Source organism: Hylaeus anthracinus, unplaced genomic scaffold, assembly GCF_026225885.1.
Source record: "Hylaeus anthracinus isolate JK02 unplaced genomic scaffold, UHH_iyHylAnth1.0_haploid 11997, whole genome shotgun sequence".
Classification (NCBI taxonomy): domain Eukaryota; kingdom Metazoa; phylum Arthropoda; class Insecta; order Hymenoptera; family Colletidae; genus Hylaeus; species Hylaeus anthracinus.
The window spans coordinates 10,534,945-10,557,670 of record NW_026534344.1 but is presented as its reverse complement, the minus strand read 5'-3'; the positions used below and the strand labels follow the sequence as shown (position 1 = coordinate 10,557,670).

At 39.5% G+C, this 22,726-nt stretch overlaps 1 protein-coding gene across 4 annotated transcripts in view; it reads right to left on the bottom strand.

Moving 5' to 3' along the window:
• The window catches only part of LOC128889260 (glutamate receptor ionotropic, kainate 2), a 213,903-nt gene extending 194,812 nt beyond the window's left edge, over positions 1-19,091 (bottom strand). For all 4 annotated transcript variants that reach the window (XM_054146709.1, XM_054146710.1, XM_054146711.1 and 1 more), the window contains exons 1-2: positions 18,021-19,091; positions 3,770-4,046 (exon numbers count right to left, since the gene is read on the bottom strand). In XM_054146709.1, coding sequence (XP_054002684.1) covers positions 3,770-3,842 — 73 coding nt within the window. In that variant the 5' untranslated portion in view covers positions 3,843-4,046; positions 18,021-19,091. The remainder of the gene's footprint in view (positions 1-3,769; positions 4,047-18,020) is intronic.
• Between the last annotated feature and the right edge of the window lie 3,635 nt (positions 19,092-22,726).

Genomic DNA, 22,726 nt, shown 5'->3' with positions numbered 1-22,726 from the left:
TCAAATTCTTCTGAATTTCTGATTATTATTGGTTACTGTCTATCATTTTTTGATTCTTCGGATCACCAACATTATCACAGGGTCTCTCCTTTCAACCGGCCCACTTGCATATCGTTAATTTTGATCTTCCTCTGTGTCAACGGAAGAATTTCAGTTGTTGCCAAGTTTCTTCCAAGTCAATAGACCACAGATCGTCCAGGAAGATTCCAATCACTGTCAAATATCTTCCATGCCAATAGATCAAAACTTAGTCGAGCCAGAGCAACCAGCCTGGTCTCCCTTAAATTCAGTTATCGCCCTTGTGATTACCATTGACCACCATCTATCTCGATATCCTGTGGATTAGCAATCCCCAAGGAATCTCTGCCTTGTCCTAACCCATTCCATTACTCACACTGCGCATCGTTAGGAAAATCCCAATTGCTGCCAAGTTCGATCTTCTCCGATAGACCAAGACTTGGTGAGGTGAGCCAACGGAAGATTTCAGAACCACCTGACTGAATTCTCTTGACTGTCGACTATCACTTTACGATGCTCGATATTCCTTTTGATTCACTCGCACATTGTTGATTGTGCTCATCCTCCTCGTTAGCGGGAGAATACCAACTGCTGGCAAGTTTCCTCCATGTCAAGAGACTAAAGCTTAACCTAGTGTTAGTCATATCTTTTCTCTTTGTTCACAGAATGATCCTGGTTATTTGCCAAGTTTCCGAGTCATAAAGTATCTTCTACACGAATAGATTGAATCTTCATAAGAACTATCTTCTCCTCATCATTAATATTTTGATCGCCACGCCATGTGCACCATATATGGGTGACAGTGCTTTTCACTAAAGACCTGACAAAATTAATTTTGAAAGTTAACTGTTACAGAAAATGAATTTGAATTACGTACTTGAACTTCAATGAAATTACAGAAACAAATATCACAATATTAGCTTGATGATATAGTTTCCACTAGTCTGTAAACAAAATTTAATCACAGTCGAAATTTTGAAATGTATTATTCTAGCAGTCAACGTGTTAATAGGGGCACTCCAGTTATTGCCAAATTTCCTCCACATGAAAAGACCAAAATTTGGCTTAGATATTCTGGAACTACTCAAATGAGTTCCCCTGGCTAATACCATGCTTTGATACCTAACACTTCTTTATACCACCAATCACATAAAAAACCCTTTACTCGGTCAACTGACCGACAAAAATACCCATTGAGATCTAAAACCCCCAAATAAACACTGAATTCCTTCCAGCATTCGGCTAAGAATGTCCAGTATTCCCCAGGATCGAGAATCTCTGCACGAAATCTCTCCATGGGATCAACCCACGCGCATATCATTAATCATGATCCTCCTCGTCAACAGGAAGATACCAATTGCTGGCAAGTTTCCTGTGTGGCGGTCAGCCGCGTTGAAATTCGTCCGAATTATGTAGACGGAAAGTTCCTGTTCTCTCGGCTCGACCATGAGGATGGCCAAGAGAGACTCTAAGGGCGGTTTCGCGTGTGCGTGCACCAGGAACGACGGGTTTCGGATGCAGGGGTCGGGGAAATGCGAACGGAATAGCAAAGAGGGCGGTCTGATGAAGTCACTCGCTGGTAACAGGTTGAAGACTCGATCCTACGTAAGCCACTTCACGGGGTTCGCGTCGCGGTTGCCTGCTACAGACTTTCCCAGTGCGGTCACGTAACACAGACGGAGCTCTCAATTTTTTAGTGTCCTGCTTTGGTGGAATTACGTCCACGTCCGTGTACCGAGTTTCCGAGCGGTGATCGTAGATGCTGGCTTAAGTGGTAAGAAGTATTCGGTTTAGGGGATGAATCGTTCGCTATTAGACTGTCTCGCCTGGAGTTTAAGGTGAAGTTTGTTTCTTTTAAAAGGCAACGCTTCTATCGATAGCTTAAAGAGTTCCTGTAATCAATATTTGTGGTACACCGAGTACAGTGGTCTATCGAGTGGGTTTCCATTGATTTCGCTTGGAAAACAATCTAGATTTGTTAGTGGTACATGTTCCAAGTGGAAAGAGAGAACCACTATCAAGAAATGTAATTTATAATTGCTGAAAGATTCCTTTAGTGAACTAGATTTTCTTGTTTTAAAACTAAAATTTCTTTTCCAATATTTAGGTTACTTTAATGCTCTACAATCTTGCGTAATTATAAAACCGCACATACCAATGATTTAATGGCCTGATTGTATAATATTATTAATGTATGTAATTGTAGCTCGACGTCAATATTGTTGTTAGAAAACGATCCGTTGCGGCTGCATTAATTGTAATTCCTTGTATTAGGTTAACCACAGTTTGCAGGTTGTGTATATATTAGAACCGGATTTCAAAAGCGATAAACCAAACAGTTATCGGTGAACCAACATGAACATAACAACATAAGAACAACAATGTGAAATTTTGAAATACATTTAAAATGAATGTCTCCGAATTGTTTAAGCATTTATAATGTGTACAATAAAATTTTCTAATCGCTTAAGTATTAATAACAATCATGGCTCAGAATAAGTATTTTCTATATTTTTATACCTGTTGATTTGAATAACTAAAAATCATTTTCTAACAACAGTAAAATTAATTATTGCCAACACTTATTATTTCTTAATGTTAAAATTAATCTTTTTATTAATGATGAGGAATATGATTCTTCTGTGATATTAATGTTTCGTGTATTCTTTTTTCGATGGATCCAACGAGTCTTCGAATCGGTCGCTGTTAGCACTCTAACTCATCGAACGCACATTCAAACTATTCAGAAGCACAAAACTGTTAGAATAGACTCAAAGAAATTAAAGGCTATTCGTTGGAAAACTAAGTTTCCCAAAGGTATTTTCGGACCAGTTGCTTACGATTGAGGAATTCTAGTTTCTCTCAAGCCCGTGGGCACTTCCAAGCGTTAGGTTGTTGGTTAAACACGTCCGTGGGCGACAAGTTGGCGTGTTTCTCGAGCAACACGTAGGTATGACGCCAAGGACAGAGACGGAAGATTAACTCAGCGGTTAATTAGCCAAACTGTTAAATTACATTTATCAGCGACAAAGCCTCGCGCGTTAACTACCCGCCGAGGATCTTGTATCGAGCCAACGGGAAGTGAAAGAATCTCTCGCGAAGCGTTAATTAGTCGTAGAAGTAATTAAAACTCAGTTTCCCCTGATGCAGCTGTCAAAGATTAACTTTTCGTTCATTCATAGTGTCCTGTTGGGAGGACATTTAGAGGAACAATTTTTTACTGGTATCAATCATGCGATTTTTAAACTATGAGGTTAAGACCTGAATAAAGTGTATGGTATTTTTGTCGTAATTTTTTGGATAATACAGTATAAATGTTAAACATATTACGTAGAAAAATGATTTACTTCAGTTGTGAATATTCCAAGAGTGTGTATAATAAAAGTAAACCTAAAAAAGAGTCAACATACAGCACCTTTAATGTTATAAAAATTTATTTACTTTTGCTAATACTGTTCTTATAACTTACTATCCACACTCTTCTAGTACTCCCATAAAGTAACCAACAATTACAAAAGAAACTCGATGTTGGTCCATTGCATATGAGAAAAAATCCTAATATAAGCATGGAAAATTCTATGTTGGTCTATTTTTTCCATGAAACTCTGACTATAAACAGATGAAAAATTGAGGCCAAAACTGACATTTCAACTCTACCAAGAACACAGTTGTGCAGAACTGTGTAGCATCAGAAATAGGACTGCTGAACAAGGTTCTAACTTAAAATGTTAAAAGTCTGACAAAGACTCACCGATTCTGATGACGGGCGGCAACGACATGGCAGTGGTGACCAAGATGACAATGATGGCGAACAACAGTGCCATTGTGTCCGACGTGACTTCAGCTCGCACCTGACTATGACATCGTTCTTGCGCACTCCGTCGCGAGGCAAACTACGATGCTCGTTAACAACGAATACATAAGCACACGGAACTGGGTCGTTCACGGACACTTTAACACAGAACACATCTTCGGGGGCTCGTGGCACGTCGAGACGGCAACCCTCAGAGGACCGTCATTGTCTGCACCTGAAAGAACGCGACAGGACTGTCAGAAATTGAAAACAATATCGATGACGTTGTGATAGAATAATTTTTGTAAAAGACGCAAAGGATTCGATACACTCTATGGAAAGATAACGATTAACTAGTTCCCTAACATTATTTAGTTGGAAAATCCTCCATGGGTTATTCTGTATTTGTATTAGGTTCATTTTAAGAGAATGTACTTTTGACTATGGTTCTGCTGTAAGAAGATGGCCACTGACGGAAGTTGAAAATCGTTCTTTTAACACGTTGATCGCCACGTCACCCATATGTAGGTGACAGTGCTTTTTACTGAAAGACTACAAAAATTAATTCTAAAAGTTAAGTGCCACAGAAAATGAATTTAAAAGAAATACTTGAATTTTGATCAAGTTTCATTGCGCAGTTTCCAATAGTCTGTAAACAAAATTTAATCACAGTAGAAATTTTCAAGGGTATTAATCTCGCAGCGATCGTGTTAAAATTGCAGGCATGAACTCTTCTTGGGGAAATTGTATCTCATCAATTCTGAAGAGATTATAGTCTGAGGGTACATCGCTAAATTGATTTACAATTTTAAAACAGTAATTTGCAGACATTGTCAGAGGCCGTCTTCTTGTAGCGAGGCAATGCAAGTAACTGTATTAAATGGGCCAACTGAGTATATTGAATAATGTGTCCCTGATCTATACTTCATTCATAATAGTTCATAGATGTTTATACACCCTAGAAATAATTATTTTTGCATTTTTATATTGACTTTGGTCTGAAGTGAAGAATCGAAAAGTTAACACATCCTTGACTGTTTCATATTTCTATAATTTACAAAGACTAAATGATTAATGGATAATGAAAGATCCTCCCTCGCCTCACGCATAAATTTTCGAATTTACAATACCGATAGTCTGAAATGAGGGCAGCTCGTCGAGTTTCGTGAAAAGCAAAGGCCAGACCCAGACATTCGACATTCCCATTAAACGCCAATCGTTGGAAAAAATGACGAACAGCCTTCTTTTGAGTCGTTAGCTGATACGCTCGGGTCAATGGCGAACACATTGCTCGGAGCTTACATCCACGATCCGCCATTATGCGGACTAAATACACAGACGGCGAACGTGACTCGACCAAATGGATATCATCGCCTATCGACTATAATTTCACGGACATCGCGAACGAACTTTATGTACATCTTCCGGGTGTGTACAAAGTAGCCAGTGATACCTAATGGACGCCATCAGTTTAATGGAACCCCTTCAGTCACGCGCGCTGGTGCACGTAAATATCGGCACCGTCTTCGACCCGATTTCTCTGCATGATTAACGATCATCCAAATCGATCTAAGAGCTGGACAAAATTTTATTCGAATAATGGATGTCTAGGAAACTCACAGCGTAGCGATTTATTCGATTCGATAGGTAAATCTGCTAAACATTAATTATTATTCTACGATTCAGAGACGAGGGTTCATCCTTAGTTATTTGAGATTTTGGTCTTTTTAAAGATATTTTACTTGAAAAGTTTATACTTTTATGCTCTGGAAAGTGACGCAGTTAGTTATTCATTTATAATAGAATTTTAATAACTTGGATTGATGCAATTTTGCATTTCGAGAATGTCAGGAACTCGTCTGAAAATATTGACTACGATGTTTAGGAAAACTGAAACTTCCAAACTTGGAAAAGATTTTTTTCGCAGATGTATCTTTCATTAAATATACACTCGTAACTATAATCGAAATTTCACATGTGTGTGAATCGTTTATTTACTCTTTCGACGAACGTAACACCTCGGTGAAAAATAAACAGTCAGTGTAATAACCATTCGTACAGGAACCATTTATTTTAAATTGGTTGCTGTACGAATACTTCTTACACTGACTGCACTTCTTTACCCTCCCCATTATTAACTACTTTCAATATTACATGAAATTCCCAATAAAAATACTCCTCCATAAAATTTCTTTAGAAAATTCAGCGCTTAGAATAGCTTAAACTAACATAAACTAGAACAGCGCTTAAAATAACATAGTCACCGAATTTCCTAAGTGAATCAATTCGTTGAAGCGTCCGCTCTGATGGCAGCAGGCGTTTACAACGCCAACTCGCAATGTAAAAGTCGAGGATGGGTTGGTGTTCCATTAGCACGAGAATAAGTGAAACGTTAACATGTTTACGCGTTCAATTTGCCAGCGGACGGATATTGTTATTGAAAAATATAGTAGGCGAACGAAATGAAAGCCTGAAACTCCAATCGACTAAATCGCCTAATTACACTCGGATTGAGCAGCTCCCTCGTTGTAATCTCGAAAACGAGCTGGATATCGCGCATCAGGGTGATTGCTTATTATTATCGAAATAAGTTATTTAACGCGATTAAAAGCACTTCAATAGGAATACGGAAAGTACCTGTTGTAACGTTATTATCGCAGCGCAGACTGCTGTCGCGTACTACACGTGTTTAATTGCGAAATGTTTCACCTGTTCGTTCCAGCAGAACCACAGCGAGGGAAAGGACCGTCAATTACGTTTATAATTGCAATTACTGGTTTATAGAACCTGGTGTTCGAGGAATAATTACGCTAGCTCGAAGGGAAGTACCGTTTCTCTGTGTTAACGATGATGTTATCCGGATATGCGATCCTGAGTTTGTCATGTATGCAGATATGAAACACTGGATATGTTGTTCAAGTGTGCGTTAAAATATTATATGATATTAAATTGTATTAGAGTAATTGATAATAAATAGAACCGACTTTGTGCTGATTCCATTGTTATGTTGATTTAATTGGACAGTGTCTTCTAATGGAAACGTTCATTCCTTTACTATTATATGATATCTGTAATTGACAAAATTAAAGATTCATTGTCTTAATAAAAAGTTGAGTAGGATAAAAAAGAATGGAAGGATACTTTCCACCGAATAAGATGAACACGTGAGAAAATTTGAAACGGTCAGCATGTTCGACGAGCTGTGAATTACGTTATTCTTCATCGACATCCTATAGCTCCCAAGGGGTTGGAGGAAACTACCCCCCTGAGGGCAGCCGCCAGAGAACTTGACCAAAACGATAAGGGTACGGAACGCCGGTGGTTCTTCGAAAATAAAGAGGCGACACTCCCACGCCTTTGAAGAGACAAACTGGGGGTAGACAGAGGTTATATGTTCTTTTCCCTTGTTTAACCCCACGAGTCAACCCCTCAGAGAATGTACAGAAAGCTTGTGCGACCAACGCAAGGAAAAGAGATCTAGTGGTAATAAAACAAGAGCACAATTGTCTCTTCAATTATAGTTCAGAAACCACCGAGAGCAACTAAAGAATATTTATGTTTAATTTATATTTAATAATTCAAAAATTTCTATCGCCAACTGTATCTTTGTATAATCATTAGAAGTAAATTGCGTGACACTCGCATATTTAGCATGCAGGACGAATTAACCCCTCTTTAGTAAATTTTAATTGCACTTGCAGTGGACGCATTTGCTCCAGGAACGACCTGGTTAACAATATGAAATCCAAAAACGCGACCTAACGGCTGCATTGTCGGAATGTTTATGCAATGGAACACGTAATGCTGGAAATATGTGCATTATAAATTATATTAATAATAATTCCTAAATTTTCCAAAGAAAGACGAACGTTGTTAATGATTGCCGTAGAGCAATGCGTCGGATAATATTGTAAGGGATGTCTACACGCGTTCATATCATAGCAGCATGTAATTGGCATAAAATACTCGATATTCATAATTGGAAGCTAATGAGGTTTGCAACAGAATAGTATATTGATTATTTATACTTTGAGAGGTATTAAAAAGCGAATTATAAATAAAAATCATCTATGAGATGTATTGCAAGAAAAATGGAAGACAGTCAAAGTTGAAACTGTAGAAAAATTCGTAGCCTGAATGGTTCAAGACGCGCTGCTAAGAGTGTATAATTTAATGAAAGCAAAATTTAAGTAAATCGCCTATCCACTTATTTGCAAACCGTATAAATTAATTCAAATATGATTATTCCTACATAACTAAATATGAAGTACAGTGTATAATTTAATGAAATCAAAATTTATATAGATCACTCGTTTGCAACCCATACAAGTTAATTCAAATATGATTATTCCTACGTCAATAAATATGAATTTATCACAAAATAGCTTTTCACCTTGGGAATTAAAATTAATGGCCGGTAGTGTATGCGTCCCTACGATCACAGTTGATCGATACGAGCATAAAAGGGGTTCTCAAGCACAGTACGGGGTCGATGTCGCTGCCACATGCGACTCACGCTTCCGCTATTAGAGTTAACGTAAACGGATTTAAGCTAACCCAATTTAGCGAGGGGTAACTTCGCCCCCAGACGTGTTTGTTTGCCGTTTCTCCACGGTAGACCTTAAGCGCCCAGCTTGATTACGTAGGCGTGTCCGTGCTGTCCGAATCGTCCTCCTTTTTCTTTTCCGCCCACCCTTCTGTAAACCAACCCCCCATCGACGTTTCCTTTCAACAACTCGAATCCTTCTTTTTCCCTTCAGTTTTCACGGAACATCGTTAACTTCACGACTCCCATAAAAATCCACAGGGCCCATTTCTTTTAGATAGGTAATCCTTCATAGTTTGTTCTGAACGAGTAGTGACCGCCAGAACAAATATGAAAAAAGTGATTGATTATTTTCTATATTTTTATTTCTTTGTGGAATATTTGGCTTCTTGTCATTATTTAATTTGTATGTCAGTGTATGTATGCTGGTAACACGTAAATTTCATGTTTTTGGAGTCCTTCCTCCTTTAATGAAAGGAATCTTTAACGATCTCAACAAATTCTAATACTTAATGTACACTATAATATGCGTTCCCACGTGTGCTTTAAATTATTCTGAATATCCTGCAGCTTTTAAATTTAATATCAGTGAGGCATTATGATGTTTTGAATAGATTTACAACACCCTAATGTTGACAATATAAATCTCTGTTAATGCTACCAACACATTTTCTTCTTCTCCTCTTTCGTCCAAAGTGGCAGTAAAAAACCGTTAATAAATTCGATGTGCCTCGAGTCGAGAAGCCATAAAAGAAAGTGCACAAACACTGGTCGTTTTCCACCCTCAATTTATCACTTCTAAATTATAGTAGCCACGAAATAACTCGAGGTATGCCAATGCTTCACACCAATATGCAAAAATTATCGATGAACATCCATGACCATAATTCGTCGAAATTTTATTACTCCAAGAATCCTCACTCAAATTTTACGATACCCCAAAGTTCTTCAGCCTCGTTTCTTCAATCCAGACGATCCATCGCGTCGTGTTTCCGCCATTACTCGTCGCGATTGTCGAAATCAGGATTCGGATTCGTCCGTTCACGACTGACATAATCCACAGAATTGATTGTTTATTGGGATTTCGCGCTACGCGGGTGGCTTCTGGGTTATCGCGAAGCTTTCAACCCTCGTCGTAATACTCGTCGCGATCGCTATAGGCGAGCACCGACGAAAGTAATTCATAAAATTTTCGCTATCTCCAGCGGTGCCACGACGGATAGAAACGGGGGTTAAACGGGGGTACACAGAGGCAAACGTAGATTGAATTCCTCCGAACTCGCAGGGATATGCTTCGCTTCTATCGTACTCCAGCTGTTCCATTTTGGCTGGAAGTCTCTTCTACAAGATTTGAATTACGCGGGGATCTCGACGAAACGGAAACACGTCACCGTAGGTTACGTAACTGACGTTCACTCCACTGAAACGCTTCGTCAAAACTTTGCAAACTTTTAAAACGTTTGTGGTGTTTCGTCTCAGGTTTGATAGATTCTCCGGTGAGAGCAATCCAGCAGCCTTTATGTTAATATTACAGAAAATAAATATATCTCTGTGCATAATTTCATTTATAAATGGCTTTTGTATATTTTCATTGCTAAGAAAATATGAGATACACATATGTATATAAATGTTGAACATATAACTAACAGTGATCGCCAATGGGTTACAAGCTGATGCGACAATAAATAAATAAATAATATATATAAAATATGAGATAATATGAGGAGATGAATATCGAATACTTGAATTTTCTATAGTTGAATTTTAGAGTTGTTATAGAAATTATTCTGGAGGCTAAATCTGTTAAATATAATAATATTCCCTTACATTTATTATTTTTAATTTATGGTAAATATAACATGAATTTTGTTTTAGTTGATCTCAACCTTCATTACATTCTACATAACTCCACAAAACAATATAATTACCTCTAAAGCAACACGATCACTGAACATTCTCCAAAATTTTCTCAACGAACGTTGCATTACAAACTTTTCACGTATAGTTTCCTAACTACGTGCCAATTCAAATGTTGTATGCCCTGAATTTTATCCCATTCGTATTACACTGAGTATTCAAATCTACATATTAGAAAGTCAAGAAAATTCATCTTTTTACTCGCCATAATCATCGACGAAGAAAGCAATGATACAAATCGGAACACGAGACCCTACATTTATAAGCGTCGCTGTGAAAAATTGGTTCACTGTAATCTCCCCGTGTCGGGAAAATGTTCTGTACGCTCGGATAAAATTCTTCCACGGTAGGTAACTTTTTTTTTCAAAAGACCTTACGACCTAAACGACGCCAACGAAGCATCAAATTACGCGCGTCGTAAAGTCTCCACACGTGAAGTTTTTTCCCCGACTAGGATGGGAATAATAGTTCGTCGTCGTGCATGGAATTCGTTCTTTTCCAGCGACGATGTGTAAAAAAAACAGTATTGGAAAGGGGATGGATTCCTGTACGCCGAGAGGTGAGACTGGTTCGAGAGAGGTTTTAGAGTCGAATGGAATTAAGCCAGCGATGTGACTCGTGAGTCGTAAACGAAAGTCGGACAACAAACTCGAACGTTGCCTCGTAATAGTTAATCCTCTTTCTGTCTCGCGTGGCGCGTCAAATGGAAAACAACGAGAGAGGAGAAAAGAGTATAAACGAGGTGACGCGGCGAACCGCGAGGGAATGTCTAAGGCAGAATCGAAGGTATTCGGACACGAGGTACGATCGTTTAATTAATCGCTTAATTAATTCTGTTGCAGCGTACGTAATCAGCTGGAGGCAGTTTCAGAATGCGAGGTCAAGAATTCGTTGAAACGCGAGGGGGATGAACGTATCAGGGATGACGACAGCTAATTTTCTGCGAGAAACCATGAGCGTCTAGTGATTAATGATTATATTACGAGCGAATTGGGTTTAATGTTTTTGGGGCTGTTATTGCTATTTAAAATTCTCTTGTAGAAATAATAATCAAAGATAAGTCTGATGCAGCTACTTGTAGACAATTTTTTTAAAGTTTCTTGTAAAATTTAACTTTTCTAGATCAAAACTGGTCGATGTAAACTTGGAAATTAATACTTTAAAATTGTAATGACTGTGATATGAATGATAGTTTAACACATATAGAGATTTCAGAGGCTCTAGAAAATTTCTGTCATTTTCCACTCCTTTAATTTCTTATAATTGCTGAAAATAAAAGCCATAGATGTAAGTGCAGCATACATGCCTTGACAATCTGAGTTAGAAGCCGGTGAACAATTCTACTCGGGATGTTTGTAGATTCAGCTGGAAGAAGAACTCTCAAGTCGAGTCTTCGCGATTCTTCGTTGTGTTTCGAGACAAGGAAGAGGAGTTTCCCCGTGTATACTATTTGGAAACCACTTGTAGTAGATTGTCAAGGATCAAGTCCAAAGTGAGAAACTTCCTGCTTGAGACAACTCGCATGAGTCAATTTGACAAAGGCAAAGCTATCGTTAGTGTTTCTGACACAAAGCAATATTACTACAATTAATACTAACATTTTTTAGCTGATAACACCATGTATAATAAAGTTACTCACTAACAAGCATTACCCATTTTTAGTTGTTTTGTAAATCTTGGCGCCCAAGGCAAAACGCTTTTTTGTCTAGCAGTGAATGGGTTAAACCCTCGCATATTTCAAGAAATTAAACATAATTACGGCCGAATCCATACTACAAGTCACCGTTAATCTCACTTGTAAGCATTGTTTATTAAACATCCTCTCTGCTACGCGAATTTATGTGCCATTCCACCATCGATTTCGCCATTCTCTCAGTTTCTTTTATACGACTGTTATTATACGTTTCAGTGAAATTGCTGAAACAAAGGGTGCAGTGTTTCTCGCAACGAAAGATCCTGTGTTCATCGCGCCACCGCCTTCCCTCCCTCTCGATCGCCCCTCGTTTCCTTCTTCGTCTACTTCCTCTTAGTCGCTTGAGTTTACTCTGACTGGTGTAATGATCAGCAACGATCGGCCAACGTTAACGAGGGACCATTATTTCGCGATAGCACAACGACACCCGTTACAAGATTCGACCAGAGAAGAATTTTCGAATTTCCAACCCCTCCAGCGGGTACCTGTCGCGAACGCTGGACCGTTATCAGATTCATCCTGGATGTTATTTTATAAATTCATTCGTCGACGAGCAATTAATCTCTCCACTCACCTGAACGGAGTAAGCGTTATTTTTCATTTGATTAAAGATAAATAAGTGATATATTTGCATTCGCGATTCATTTTTATGTATAATACGATTGCAGTGGGAACGCTGATCATGATTGAAAACGGTGTATCGATTTTACTGAATAATCAAAAGGAAAATACATAGTTCATACGGATTAATAAAAAAACTGTTTTTTAGAGGATAATTCTTTTAATTAAAAATTAAATAGAATGATATTTTCTACATTCAAATGCGTTACATAAGTTACTATTGTTTATCATATTTAAATATCCCAAAAACACCACGTAGACTGTAGACCATAATTCCACTTCAGTTAGTCAGTTAGTTCAGGGCATTTCTCTAGACGTAACTGTACATTCATTTTCTAGCTACCAACAATATTTACCAAGGAGAGTCGTCCACTTTATATTTCTTCCTTAAGAAAATTTCGGAAAATTACCTATTCTTCGAGGTATTGAAATAAGAAGATCCCTTGAAGACGAAAAACGAGAACAGAAACGGCCGAACTTCGCTTCCAGGAAAAGAATTTAGCGAAACAGCACGTACGTGGCTTGTCAGCGCGACCGATTCTTCCAGGATTTTATATTCCCGTCTCGACCGTCTTTTCTTGACTCTACTGACACCTTCGCGAACATTTTTTCCGTCCTGGACAAGCCTGGAATTTCAATTATTGCCAACTTTTTCAGGCTGGACGAAGCGAGGGAAGAAGTGGAGGAGGGTGATTCGAGGTTCATACTTCACGTCCGCGTTAAAAATGGCACGGTGAGCCGACTTTTCGCCGTGCTTATTACTTTCGAGTCATTAATTAACCCTTTCGTTATGCGCGAAGCGTGGGAAAATCCGCAGAGAAGCTCGCCGCGGGTATCGAATATTTGAGAAAATAATTTTTCACTTGTCCTTCGTCCTATTATATCTCCTCCACTATCTCAGTCAGTCATTTTTTTGTTCGTCAAGGAAGAAAAAGGTTTGTTGACGTTGAATGATACAAGATGAGGATTGAGGGAAGCATTAATCATCCAAGAAGACCTTTAAGAGATCTGTCTGGTGGGACGACCGAAAGAAGCATACTTCAGAAATTTTTTTTAAAGTGTATGAAATAAAGAACGATTCGAATGTTTTTTCTTCTAATAATACTATTCAGAAAAAGCATACAAATATTTTTGTATAAAGTTTACAAAATGTTAATATAAATCAGTAAATAAATTGACATTTTCTTTTGACAACCACATGAAGTAATGATATTTTAAGAAAAACGCATTTAGAGCTTATAAAAGTTATACAATTCATACAAAAATATTTGTATACTCTTTCTAGGAAACACTATTAATAGAAGAAACATTAGAATCGTCCTTAATTTTATAGGTTTCGATAAAAATTCTTATTATATGTTTAAATTTGTCGGTGGTCATATCGAAAAGACGAAATAAAATCATTAAGTTACTTCGTAAGACGTTCATACATGTTCAGCTCATTATTATTAAAATTTGTGGATTCGTTAACTCTGTTTGCAGGGGTGACGTTATAGTTGCACAGTAATCGTCGTTATTGCTCAGACGCGTTTCCCTAGCGAAACCTGGTTCGCTTGCGTGGAAGCCCAAGAAATCGAGCTTGCTCGTGGAGCGTTAGAGCAGCCATCGCGTGGTTTGAACTCGCTCGTTCCTGATAGAAATCGAACCATCAGCTCCAAGTAGAATCCTCCATCTGCTATTTTGCGTGCTGGTTCGAGGAAAGGACCGCAAGCTCGTGTTAAAGTATTGCCAATCGTTCCACAGTATGGATATTCAAAAGGGTTTCTTCTGAAGATGCTGCGTTTAATTCCAGCAGTAAGAAGTAACGCAAGTGAAAACATGCTTAACACACTCGCGACCGCTGACGTGAATTCACGTCACGTTAAATTCTATTCCTGGTTACGAACAAATTATGAAAACCTTTTTATTTTATACACTACATATTTACAACATTGATATTTTAAAACATATTTTGTAATTTTTATTTTCATGAGTACTCTGTACTAGAAACGTAAAATATCTGTCTGTCGCGAATGTGTTAACACTGCTGGTGACTAAAGTTAATAGGACGTCGAGTAAATGGATTAGTTCACATATGAATCAAAACCAGAATGCTTCAAATTAATGATAACACTCGTACAGAAGTAACATTTTTAAGGAAACAGTAGTGAATCAGAATGTATCAGATTTTACTATTAGAATTGAGTGGGATAGGTGCATTACCATTTGAATCTATTTATGATAAATCACGATAGGGTAGGGTATCATGCTGAGAGAGTTTATCTACATAAAATTTGATTCATGTAATAATTAGTAAAGAGAAATTTAAGGTCATTTGTGAAATACCTTGTAGCAGTTTTGATCAAGTTTGTATAGAGCGAATCAAAAGCAAAATAAATATTAGAATTCAAGAATATTTCAAATGCATTAATAACAGTAGAGATTCTCAAATAAAAAAATTAAATGAAATATAATCTCGTAAAGTATTGAAAAGGATTATGGATACAGAGTAGGATTAAAATTAATCCAACTATTTTTGTGTCCGAACAATTACGCACACTGTATCGATTATTTTCACACACAAAAAAGCAAAGGTAACACAATTTATATACGATCGCAATAAAGATTCTATTCCCATTCTCAACACGTGATTCCCAAACCAACATCCCTTTCGAACAGTATCTAAAACCCCCACGTGGAAACGTTGCTTTTCAACGCAGAGTTTGTCAAACAAAACATACCCGCACACTCTGTAAACATCGACGATTCCATAGTCTCCATGGCCACAATAAAACATCACGCTGGCGAACAAACGACATAGCCGCGAGTAACTGGGGATTAATCGAATCGATTGACACGGCTCGCTCGCGGTTCTCCATTCCCGTGTTAATTCAGCAAATTGGGCGAAGCCCAAAGCTCGAGTAGCTCTCGACAAGAGTCCCCTCCTCCCCGCCCCCGTCCCCCGCTTCCTCCTTCCGCAGCCAGGCTTCTTCCGGATTGTTTCCAAACTGAGTTTTCCCATGTGTGAAACGGCTGGGAAATTGCGCGATTTGTAACGAAGTTTCGCTGAATTTACGAGCGTTAAATAGGAGGCCGCCGGGTCGTGCCAAGTATGCCCGTGTTCAATTAAATTAAACGAAAGTCGATCGGCCGGAGTTGGACGAGTAATTATGCCTTCCGAGCGTGCCTTTGATACGGAATCGCTCTGGAAGCAATTTAATTTTCTACGCAAAACCTAGCTCGCGGTTCGCGGGCGGAATCGAAACGTGGTTGGCGAATTAATCGTTGCACGGCGCGAATGCACGAACAACGGTGAACTGTAAATTGTAATCGCGATTCCGATGCCACTTGTACACCAGTTTTGGCTCGATTCGGTACTGCCAAGTATTTACATCGGGCAACGTTCGGTACATTTTACCAAACCTTTACCTATTACGGGGAATTTTGCTTTTTAAACAGACATTAACGTATCGATGTCTGAGGATTTCCGTTGATAATAAAAGATTTTTTAATGTTTCGCGTGGCGATTGACACACATTGAGGAATGTTGAAGTAATCACTGAATAACAATTAATTCATGAGTCATAACGGGACATGATCGAGTGCACCCGTACCCGACGAAAATTCAAAGTTGATTTTCTCGAAAACGAAGCCTCACACGAAAAATTTATATTCTATATTTTCGACTTATTTTTTCATGTAGAATAACCCCCTTTTCGCTTGTGCCACCAGTTACAGAACATTCTGTATAAATGACGATGCCAATTGAGCAACTTTACAACGTCAGTTATAAGGAACTATACAAAAATCATCGTAAATCAGTCTTAAAGTAGGTTCTAAATACTTTCACACGAAATGAATACTTGCATACAACTTATCCTGATGATGACTGAATTTTTAATCTATAGCCCGGATTCATTTTGTCGTGTATAATATACCCAAAATATTGATCAATGTTCCCGATGAAGTATCATGAAACAATTACAAACTAGTTTATTAAATAAAAAAATTCTGTACCGCAGAATCATCCACACGAATTCATATTATGATCGATTCCTCCACACGATAAAGATCTGTGAATTGGATATTTCTTGGCGTTTAGGATAGTCTTCGTTATAAAAAGATCAAAGGAGCGATTTCGAACGGTAGAGTGCCGGGTTTCCGACCAGTTATCGAGGGTCCATCGCGCGAACATGCATACGCGATAGTTTAACGTGAATATTCGTCAGTTTGATTAAACTCCGTGTATGGAAACGAAGCGAAACGGTGAGTGGTTGAAAGAGAGTCGGTTGCTAGAGTGCGGTTCAATGACCATTAATCGTCAGTCGATTGGAAACGGGGTTCACGCGTATCTCGATGTTTCAGGCTGCACGCAAACCGCGAGCAACGCTAATACTTGGAATCGCAGCGTCAATATCTATTCACGATCGAAATTGATGCACACCTAGTTACCCGTAGATCACAATTCAACGCCTGGTTCGTCGGTAGCGAAAGAACGCGTCGAGGCGTCAATTAACAAACCACTGGTGGGTTGACCTGGCCTGGACCAGATGTCAACCACTCGGAGTCAAATATCTCCGTTCGAATTTCGGGAGTGATTTGCACGTGTTACATTCTCTGGTTTCATTCAAACACGCTATGCTTCAGAGGGTGACAATCGACTATAAAGGTTTTGCAATAGCACTGGGGATACAATATTAACACATTTACGACCGCTGACGTGAATTCACGGAACTGCGCTTTAAATTCTAATCCCGGTTATGAAAAAATTATGAAAATCTTTTTATATGTACCATACACTACATATTTACAACATTGATATTTCAAAACATATTTTGTCATTTTTATCTTCGCCGTAACGATACAAATGTCCGATGTCCAGCTTCAGAATTTTATTATTTTCGACAATACTCGACATTAGAAACGTAAAATACCTGCCGGGCGCGAATGCGTTAATGTACTCACTGTAGTAGTTCTCTTTTTGACGCAATGTCAAAGCAATCCCCACCACCAACTGGAAATTACTCTCATAACCGTGCCACCAAGTGCACCCTTGCCATCCACTTGAACCCGTTACGTCTATCTACTCGCATTCCTCTCTATCTCGCGTACTGCAACAGCACAAATTCTATCAGAGCAGGCTTGTCAACTTTATGAACGTGCACAATGATTTTTAGTTTTAAAAAAAATTGGCTTGCAAATGAAAATTCTTGTGATCACTAGGCTCACGATGTATCGATAGGCACTGAAGTCTGAACAATTAATATTTTACGAACAAAATTGCCTTAGATTTTTCAACCTAGTCCAAATCTTCAATAAATAGAAATTAGAAAAACTAACAATGGCCTTAAAAATGGGATTGTTCCCCAACACCACCTAGAAATTGCTCTCATAACCGTGCCACTAAATGTACCCTCGTCATCCATTTGAACTCATTACGTCTATCTACTCACATTCCCTTTCTATTCCACGTACAACGTTGAGCATTCAGTTTCTATGTCAGCACGAGTTCTATCGCAGCGACGAGTCCGTCCGATCGCTGCGTCTCTTTCACTGGAACCACCCTGTCGAGAACACCAGGCACTCACGTTTCATTCGATTCGTCCTGCGTAGCATCCTTCTCAATCGAAAAGCATCATCCTGGAAAGCCTTTGGATCGTCTCTGGCGAACGATCGTCGTTCGAGGAGCGTCTGACAACCGGGAGCCCAAATTGGCCACGACGATCACACGGATCACACTCTGACAGACCTCCTTGAACGGGGTCTACTCGAGTAGCAGGTCGTCTCCATCGAATCGAGTCAATGCCCAGTCACGACTTTCGTTATCGTCCCAGTCGAACACGGATCTCGACCACGGTAACACCGCGTTATCTCTGCCAAGTTCTCGTTACCCCAAACATCACAGGTGCTGGAATCACTCAGCTAGGAAACCTTCACGCTCGATCACCTGCGACAACGTTCAAGACAAACACGCTCAACGTAGACACTCGCGGGGAACACGGGGAACTTTGGATCACACACGTGGGGAACTAGTGAAGGCGAGATACCGAGACGAAGATACCGAATTAACTGATTCTCATTGACCATAGACTGTTCGCCCTGAGTCGATCGAAGATCCTCACCGTGTCCTCATAGTCACGATTCACCGTCCCATAAGGGAGCACCACGAGACTTTGTTTCGAAAGAATACAAAGTCCCGAGTAATCCTGTACGTGGTAACCAGTAGCTATCCAGGTTCTTCTGGTTCCCTGAGCGTATCCTTCAGCACCAAGCGAGAAAGAAACCCTAGGTAAATAAATAATGGCGCCTCGTAGCCACGTTACCACCCCTGTCACACTCCGTTAATCCTCCCTGGCGAACGTGGCACTTCTGAAGACAATTCTAATAATTGTCAAGATTTTGTTCATCAAGTGTTCTTACGTTTCCTGCGGACGTTGACAGTCCTCGAGGGGCTGACGGACACGCGACGAAGAACACCTTCCCGTTTTTCGTACGCGCGGTCCGACGATCGCGAAAGACGCGCGGGCACTGGCTGCGCCAGGACTATCTACCACCCCCAGACGAGTGCGCGAACCGGTATCGGGGGGGGTTGGAGGGGGTTGCTGGATGGCTTTCGAAGGGGTGGCGGCGCAAGCAAGAGAGACAACGGGGCGACCAAGCGGCCGGGTGGGGGATCGAAGCGAGACGGAAGCGCGCACGCAACGCATGGAATTTACGAAGCGCGACTCCCTTTTCGGGGAAGACACCCCCGACGAACGACCAGACTATCTGGGTTACTGGACCCCTGTCGACCCTGACCACGCCGCGAATTAAACCTGTCGCCCCCGTGCGACGTTGTTTGACAGCTCTGAAAGCTACCTCTGTGACGTTCGTTACGCGTCATTGGCATTCACGCGTATTGCATGGGGTTTAAGGGTCCTTTGAAGCCTTGAACTTGGTGAATAATACCGATAATAATAGTAACAGTAATTGTAGAATCAATGATTTATGTGCCACAGTGAATTTAGGTCTTTATCGTGTATCGCTTTTCTCGTATACTGTCAAAATTTGGAGCTAATCATGTTTCGAATATATTACAAATTAATAACAACTAATGCTAACTATCTGAAATTAAGATATAAAGAGTTAATTTCCAACAATCGGTGAAGTTGTTGTATAACAGTGCTTATTTTTTATTAATGATCATGATCGGAGTTGACCGAAGCTTATCATCTATCAGCACTCATGAGTGCATTAGAAAATTGATTACTGGTTAATTCATTTTCATTACTTGGTTATTATCTAAATTTATTTCATCGTTGATCTATTATATTTAGTCGTAATTATGTATGTGTTCTCCCTTCTTAATCAAGACTTATTTTGAACTAATGTATTTCATTGCTTAAATCTTGACTCTGTAATCATCGCTGAATTGAATCGATTTGTGAATCACAGAACTGTTAAGTTCGGGGAATCCAGATCGAGCAGTTATGTACCCCAAAAGCGGAAAGCACATCGCCGAATATAACATTTTCATAGCACCCTGCGCAAAGGAAATTATCAACAATCCATGGAAAACGTAAACATGTTTACCATGAGAAAATGTCAAGGGGAAGGCCACGAATATAAAGGACAATCTCAATAGAGAATGTATAGCACTTTTTCCAAGCAATATGCATCTTCGATTCTGCTTCTGCATTTGGGCTCATCCGACGAGATTCAGGGAAAAGTTATTCATGCATGCGAGACAACGTTTCTCCCAAGGCGACGATTTTCTTCGGACGTTAATTGGACTACCTGTTACGTTGGGAATGTCTTATCGAGCCCAGGCGCGCCGTGGAAGCAGATTTCTTTTAATCCAAAACAGTTTCAAGGACGGTACGCAAGAACGAGCAAAGCGGCGTGCAGTCCAAAGGCAAAGTCTTTTAACGTTCGAAAGGTATTCAATAAGGTCTTGAATTCAAAGCACGTTAGGCATCTTATTGAGACGACGAAGTCGCGTTTCATCCGGATTACTCAGCTTACTCGACCATGTCGTGACGCCGCTTCCGAATGAAAGTCGGGCTAGTAAAAACGGTATTCGTTTTGCTTCTTGCTCCGTTCGAAATTAAAAGGTAATTTTCTCGATCCTTGCTGATTCTCGGGACTTCTTGCAGCAAGAAATTTGAAAAACAAGGAACAATTTCGTTAACATTCCCATTACAGGGCAATTTCGACCATCTGTCATGATCCTACACGTAAATAAAATACTTGTTACATGAATATGGGAGGGTGCTTGCTTCATTTTTTGGACTAATAATGAATTTGAAAAGACTTCGACATTGTTCGCTTGTGAAATATGTATATGAAATGACACTTCTTTACTGTTTATTTTCTTTATTAATTTCTTGAAATGTGTTGTATGTAATGTAATCTTAAATGTAATATATGTATATCAGATAGTAGTTTCGCCCTTCGATTTGAGTTTTGTTAGAACCGAATCGGATGATTCCACCTCGAGTTACGACACTTCAAAGTTTCCTATTTAATAAATAATTTTGATGAATGACTGAAGCCAGTGAACACAGTAACACAGTAAACGCAGTAGTATTTCATGGAAGGAACACCCCTCAAAGTTCTTTAGAAGAGATCCAAGTATATATATTTTTCCTTTTGAACGGTTTTGAAGAAACTTGGTATACAAGGGTTTTTGGAAGCGCTGATTTCAAATCTGAACTAAAAATTTAGAAATTCAAAATGGCGGATCCAATATGACGGGACAAAATGCGAAAAGTGACTGGATTTAGATGAATCTTGATAAACATAGATTTTTTTTGTCAAATTTTATTTCATGAAGTGAGATTAGACGGGGATGAGATGAATCAGTTTCATTCTCCGAAACGTAGACAAAGAATCTCTCATTGCGTTCAGGGAAGCATGATCAACGTTCGTGTACATTTTGCAGTCCACGAAACGACTGGAATTAATGAAAGAACGACGAATAATACAGGGACGGTGGAGTTCGATCGCAGTCAAGCCATGAAGCCAGGCAAAAGAGACGAGTAGGGCGTCCAGCCAGCAGTGGAAGAAACCGAGTGGGCGATGAAGAGAGACGGAGAGAGAAAGTACGTAATGTAACGAACAAAGAGAACGCGTGCAAGTCGTCGCCACCTTCCGACACCCCCTGGAGAACCGAAGATACCATACAGAGAGCCAAAGTCGCTTTATCTGGGTTAGTGGACGTCGACCCTGACCACTTCCTACGCAAAGAGGATTGAAATAAACTCGCATTTATCAAGCGTTTCGTTGTTACATAACGCTCGCGGACCAGGCATCGGTCTCCATGGTAATCCCGGCGAGATATTTTATTCTCGTCCTTCTGCACCCTCGGAAATCGTGCTAACAATTTGACCACGTCGACCTCCCTGTTGGTCGTGTTTAGGTGACAAGGGTTTTCAAGAAACTTGAAAATTTATTCCGAAGGTAAAGCGATACAGAAAATAAATCCGGATAGGGTTTCTCCATTTCAATGAAGTAAAAATAGAAATTACATGCAGTTTCTTAGTTCCAATTATGGGTAATTGTAACATTACTTTGACTATCATCAATCACCATCATTTTTTTAAAGGTTTTTCTTCAACTCTCTTTCCTCCATAGGTTAAATATAGCTATATTCTATTCTAATTAAAATATTACACTCTTTTCTAGTTATATTCGTACACCTTCTCGATTATACATTAACAAATCATGGTGTCAATATTGAATTCAATAATTTATTTCCAGTTTCTTTCTTCTTGCAGACGACTTCTCTTAACACCCAAGGAATCAGGTGTTATGGGTCATGTCTGACCCTAAGATATTTTTCCCCATCAGATAACTTCCTCGAATAACTTTCTCGGGAAGAAAGTTTTCCGTCTGGAATCGTCGAAAACCGACTGAATCCACCATGGGGCGAGTTAACTTTTTATTCGAAGCCATTCCGGAGAGGATCTCCTGCGGACTTTTGCGCGCGATCGGGGAACGTCAATGGCGGCTGGTATTAATTAAATTGAGCGTGGCTCCTTTTTACCGAGCACTCCCGCTGAAAACAAGATGGAAATGGTACTCGAATTGAAGAGGGTTCCATCGTTGAAGCTGTTGCGAGCCCCGAATGGATTATCGGCTCGAATTCGCCTTGCAGTCATTCAACTTCTTCCAACGG